Source organism: Cucurbita pepo, chromosome LG08 (assembly GCF_002806865.2).
Source record: "Cucurbita pepo subsp. pepo cultivar mu-cu-16 chromosome LG08, ASM280686v2, whole genome shotgun sequence".
Classification (NCBI taxonomy): Eukaryota; Viridiplantae; Streptophyta; class Magnoliopsida; order Cucurbitales; family Cucurbitaceae; genus Cucurbita; species Cucurbita pepo.
In genome coordinates, this window is record NC_036645.1 from 1,258,332 (window position 1) to 1,264,418 (window position 6,087).

The 6,087-nt window shown below is 33.2% G+C and overlaps 3 protein-coding genes across 3 annotated transcripts in view; 1 reads left to right on the forward strand and 2 right to left on the reverse strand.

Annotated features, from left to right (window-relative positions):
* Positions 1-529: 529 nt before the first annotated feature.
* Positions 530-2,287, reverse strand: LOC111800771 (xyloglucan 6-xylosyltransferase 2-like; the record flags this gene model as incomplete). Its single annotated transcript, XM_023684613.1, is given in 1 exon segment — positions 530-2,287. A coding segment is annotated over 1 exon segment (1,368 nt). The 3' UTR covers positions 530-837.
* A 2,356-nt stretch (positions 2,288-4,643) lies between these two features.
* On the reverse strand, positions 4,644-5,673 carry LOC111800762 (translocator protein homolog). Its single transcript, XM_023684598.1, has one exon. It carries the CDS (start codon positions 5,668-5,670, stop codon positions 4,990-4,992), a length of 681 nt encoding a protein of 226 aa, XP_023540366.1. The 5' UTR covers positions 5,671-5,673; the 3' UTR covers positions 4,644-4,989.
* Positions 5,674-5,913: 240 nt separating this feature from the next.
* Positions 5,914-6,087, forward strand: part of LOC111799637 (40S ribosomal protein S21-2-like) — a 2,429-nt gene continuing 2,255 nt past the window's right edge. The window contains exon 1 of the mRNA XM_023683059.1: positions 5,914-6,018. The gene's annotated coding sequence lies outside the window, so the exon portion shown is untranslated. The remainder of the gene's footprint in view (positions 6,019-6,087) is intronic.

Genomic DNA, 6,087 nt, shown 5'->3' on the forward strand with positions numbered 1-6,087 from the left:
AAGTATAGAAATTTCATTATCTAGAAAAAATAACCCTAATCACCAACAAGATGATAAATTATAAAAAGATGAAAAATCAAACATAATATATTATAAAAAGATGATTAAATTATAAGTGTTAGATATATTATAAAAATTAAACATAATATATTCCTCGTTAACATACTTAAAAGCTGCCCAGTCTAAATCCCTTGGGTGTCTTGTTATTGTTTGACAGGAAGCCCCTGGCTATGGAGCAGATGTCTTGCGCCTCTGGGTTACGCCATAGGTAATAATTGCAATCCTAAATGAATTTTATCCTTATTGCATGAACTACGAACACCTCACACATTTTCAGGGCCTTCGAGTCTATCATATGATGATTCGAATATAAACATCTCGGGCCTATATCAATAAATACTATGAAGAAAAGTATCGTTCTCGTCTCTAACGGTGGTTGGAAGGGGTAAAAGATTGAACTTTTCCCTAAAAAATTTGAGTCAATAATAGCACAATAATGCAAGAAAGCTACCAATAGAGGAGGCTGAGATAATGAAATATGATGTCAATAAACAACTCATAAAGATTGATGAACAGATTTCTTCAAGAACTCCCTATCATTTCATTACAAAAGCTGATCTAAGAAACAAAGCCTTCTAAAAATCAATGAAATTTAGACAGATTTTTAACCCCACAAAAGAAAGAAGTTTACAATTCTTCAATATTATGGGTAACTGATATATATATATATATATATAGATAAATATACCAAATCCATACCATTTTCAACACTATATTATACTTGAACTCATGATAACCATCAATCAACCCCTGTAAATTCAAGCATTTCCATGGCTATCAAGAAGAAGATGATACCTTCACAGCTTTGAATGCAGGGTGAAGCAACCCGAGTTCATCCTTCACGTCTAATGGATTGCTTGTATCGTTTCGAACCCGCTTTACTCTCCTGCTTGCTAGTGACTTATGTGTAAAGCCATAGATTTGTAGAATCTGATTATCCCCGAAGTTGTATGCTCTGTCCATCTGTTTCAGACATCGCTCAACAGGGTAATCTCCGAACTTCCCGCATGGTTTGCACCCGACGAAATGGGTGACGAGAGGCCACCGGTGATCGCCTAACCCTGGATGGTGATTCTCGATCATCTCCTCGTACCGATCCACCAAAATGCCCCAATATCCGTGCAAATAGTACCCATTCTCAAGGTAAACTTTTGCTCCCCATTGATCCCTCTGCGTAGCCAACAAATACACCATGGCTGACTGATCATCGGCTTCGAAAACCGGTCGGTCCTTCAGCTCTCTGGTCAATATCTTCCCAGCTTCATCTCTAATCTTCCCCTTCGGCCCCATCGGTGCCCAAGCGTCCAGAATGTCTAGTGCCCACTGGCAATTTCTCAGAAGAAAACTTCCAGTATTCAATCCAATCCAATTCTTCTGATCATAAACCATCTCATTCCATCCGTGAAGAACAAAATTATGATCCTTATACCGTTCCCATGGAACCTCAAAAGCCATATCAGTGAACATAGCATCACTATCCATCCACCATAGGAACTCAATCTCCGGATGTGAAAGCAAAAGCTTCCTAATCAATGGAAGCTTAGCCCAGAAACCAGCCATTTCAGCATCAAGAAGCGCCATATTATAAAAAATCTCAATCCCATGGAGCCTACAGTAATCGATCTTGTTCTTAATCGACTTCAAAAGGTAATGATCACCAACAGGATTCTCACAGGGCTTAGGCGAGGAACCAGTAACCAAAAGAACTCGAGGTTTATTAGGACCAATGAAATTAGGAAAATCAGGGTTGTTCTTCAGCCATTCAGCTCTCTGTTCATCCCAATCAGAGATTTTAGGGCCAAGACTATAGGGTTTACTCGGATCGGGCTTCTCATCCTCACCTTCATCCACCAAAATCTTCGAAATATCAAATGTGGCGTAATTGTTGGACTGATCAGCCGCCTTGGCAGTGGTATCCGGCTGTGCCTCTTCCAAAACACGACGAGCCTCAACACGACGGCCACGTGAGGAGAAATGGCTACGAATCTCATTGAAGTCCTGCTCGGGAGTGCCGAACTTACCAGCGCCGACAATGCCGCGGAGGACAACGACGGTGAGGAAGAGACAGAGGACAGTGACGACGCTGTGGCGGAACGCCCTCTGAATCCGACGGATGCGAATGGGGCCGAGAATACGCTCAATCATCTTCTCAGACTCCGGCGACGAGATTCGGCGGGCCTCCGAAGACAAGCAGGAATCAAAATCAATGAGAATTGAAGATTTCGATNCACCAGCCTTTAGCTCCGGAAGATTACTAAGTTTTTTATTATTATTTTTTTTTATTTTAGAGGGTTTTACGGAGTCGGTGGAAGGAGGACGATGAGAAAGATCTGGAGAGTAAAGCGATTTATATACTCGCACAGATTTCTTCCGTTTTTTTTTTTTTGTTTTTTTTTTTCTTCTTGTCGTCATCGTCAGTACTTTCGTCGTTGATGAATTTCTCCCTTGGGACCCACTTTATTTTATTTTATTATTTTATTTATTTTTCATAATTTTTATTTTTTCTAATTCCAATCTCTTTTTTAGTTATGATTTCTTCTAATTATTAAATTTTATATGATCCCTAAATATTAATTTATTATTTTATTGAATAATTTATAAAAAAATTACAAAATAACAAAAATAGTTAGTAACGAAAAATTAAACTTTTAATTTAAATATATTTTTTAAAAGTTACGAAACTAAATAAACTGCCAAATTGTTGAACTGAGTTTGGTATTAAAATATTGTTATTTTAAAAAAGCCTAAAAAAATTAAACTATTTAACAATAAATCTAAATTGGTTTTAAAATTGAATTTTATTCAATAATGGACTAAACATCAAAATTTACAGCGGTGGTGAAATGGTAAATAAAATCAAAATAATTTAAGATTTGTATTAAATATTTACAAAGGGTAATTTAAAAAAACATGGCATATGGGTAAGGGGCCCACATGATGTTATTTTATATTATGCTACATTTATTGATTTATTTTAACGTGACAAATGACCTAAGTGAGGCCACCTCTAAGTTTGTGGGGTCCCACTAAAGTCAAAATCTTTGGCAATTTAATTTTTTTTATTAATATTAATTTTTAATTTTAATATAATTTAAAACTTACTTGAAAACATTTTTGAAAGTATTTAAAATTAATTAAAATAGCTTAGTAAATTATATTTTGAAATCATAATGGGCATTTATTACTGTCCATTATATGCTAATAATATATTTTTTAATTATTTTAGATCTATTAAATATTATATTATCCACTAGAATTTCGTAAAATTAAATATAAAATATTTTTTTAATTATAATACACCAATTATATTTATGGTTACTATTCTTAGTTTTTATAATAATTTTCACTAAAACATGTAATTAAATAAAAAAATATTAAGTTATTATGTAATATAATTTAAATAATATTAATTTAATGACATGCTAAGAAATAATGGACACGTAAACGTGGGCTTAGGGGTTTGGTTAGGTGAGAGAGAACGTGTAATAAAATAAAAGTCTATGTGGAGGAAGCTTCGTCGGACGTGAGGAATCTAAATAATAATAATAATAATAAATAACAAAATTTGACCAAATATTTCATATATAGAAATAATTATTAATTGACAATATTCTAATTTCTAAAAAGTATTAGTAAGAGCGGACCTACCTCTCTTTTCTTTTTTGATTCGAGGGATCCCGTTGAGTTCTTACACTTATGTCTATAACTCAGTTCATCATACCGACTAAACATACCAGTTACAGTACCTATTATACCGACTAAACATACCACTAAACATACCAGTTACAGTGCATATTATCCAAAGAGAATCCTTCCAGTAGTCTCCTTCCAGTAGCCTCAGGCATTTCATCAAGTGGTCGTGAGACAGAAACAGTCATAGATAATTATGAGATGATATTATATTATTTAGGCATTTGATGATAGTTTTAATTTCCTTGTTTTTTCATTTTAGAAAATATTTTGTTTATTTCCAAATAACCATTTTGTTTTCGAACTTAATTTTGAAATAATTTAATTTATGTAATTTCAATTGATGAATGGAATTTCATTAAATCTTAATAACAAATTTCATCATAAAAACTATATTATTGCCAAAAGAGGTAAATCCAAAATTAAAATTGGGAATACCAAGAAAATCAATAATAAATAAATAAATAAATATTAAATACAAATTTATTTATTTTGCAAAAAGGACACAATAATATTTAAAAAAAGGAAAAAAAATAAATTAAAAACGAAAACATGAAAATATTTCAACACATTAGATGCAAATGGGAAGGTTGATGTTTTAAACCTTCCTTAAAATGTAAGGACAAGGGAATCTTCATTTAATTATAATTTGATTTTTTCCTTTTATGCATCTTTTTTCAGAAAATATATTTATTTAAAAAAAAATTCATTTTCATTTGTATATTAAAAAAAAAAAAAAAAAAAAAAAATTCTACACAATTCTTGAACTTCCAATTTTAAAATTTGAATTTGATTTATAATCCTGACGTTCTGGTTTTTTTTTTTTCTGTATTCATGCATATGAATCGGATTTCTGTTCATGACTGAATCACAAAATTGAATCCAAACAAGAAAACAAAAAAATCATTCAAACACATTATTCAGATACAAAATGATTAGATGAACATATGAAAATACATTACAGAACTCGAAGTGTGATCTGGATCACTCTGAAGAAAGAAACACAAACAAAAGAATACATCATGATTTTAGAGATCCAAAATACAGATCGAATTGTTCATACCTACGTTTTGATAAACAAATCATAAATCATTTCCCCTAATCTTACAAACCTTCGCTGTTCTAACAGCTTCTTGGTTGCGGTTTCATAAAGAAAAAAGAAAAAAAAATCTACAACATCCTAATCAATGTGATAATTGATGAACAAATCGTTTAAAAAATTGCAAGCAAAATCCTCAATCAAAGATCAATAAACACATAAGTAACAGCACAGAGATACGCAGTCCAAGCCAAACAAGGCTTAATCAGATCCTTAGCGAAGGGATTCACTCGCTTGAAGGTCCGATAACAAGCATACAGAGTAACTAAATCCAAAACACAGAACAGAAACGCAAGCAAAAGAGCGCGAATCACGAGCACCAGAGGATTCCAAACGACGCTGAGTGAGAGATGCGCAATGTAGAGCGGAAGAGCGTTGGATCCACAATGGAAGCCACCATCGGCCCAAACGAGCCAAGCGGCGAGGCCGATTAGGAAAGAGGAGCTGATCGACGAGAGATGGAGGAGCCAGAGAGGCGCCACCCAAATCGGACGGTTGCGGTTGGGGAAATGGCGGGAGGAGCGGCCGAAGAGGAAGATGACGGCGATGGTGAGGGTGAGAGGAATGGCGACGGAGACGGCGAGGGATCGGAGAGCTCTTTTGGCCTTGGTGTATTTGGATTCCGGTCTGGATTTGAACGGCGGAGAGGAAGACATTGTTGAATCGAGAGTTTCTGTGAGGATTGGAAAATTAGGGCGAAAAGGGGAATGAATTTGGAGGCAATTAAAGGAGGATTGAACGTTACAGAGGGAATTCAGGTGTTCTTTTTCAGAAGAACCTTCCGTTGTTGCATGGCGCAATTTCTCCTTTGAAGGATTCATATATATAGGCTACAATTTTGTCCTCTATTTTTAAATTTTTTATTTTTTTAATTATAAATTGAAAAATTCGACGTTTTAAAAAAAAATAATTATTTATTAGTTATATATATTTTAATTAATTGTTGTATATTAATTTTTATCAAATAAATCTATTTATTCTTTTAAATTTAATTGGATCTTAAACCTATAATTTAATTTCAAAATAAATTGGTTTTTTTTTTTTTTTTTTTTTTTTTAGTTTTAATTTTGAATAAAAAAAAAAGCTTTAGGGTTTCTGTTTTAAGCTTCAGGTTTCTTCAGACGCCTCTTTCTTCCTTTCGGATAGCTCGCTTTCCTCTTTGCGCTGCGGTTTGTTCTCTCTAAAGACTTTTTTTTTTTTTTTTTTTTTTTTTTTTTTTTTTTTTTTTTTTTTTTTTT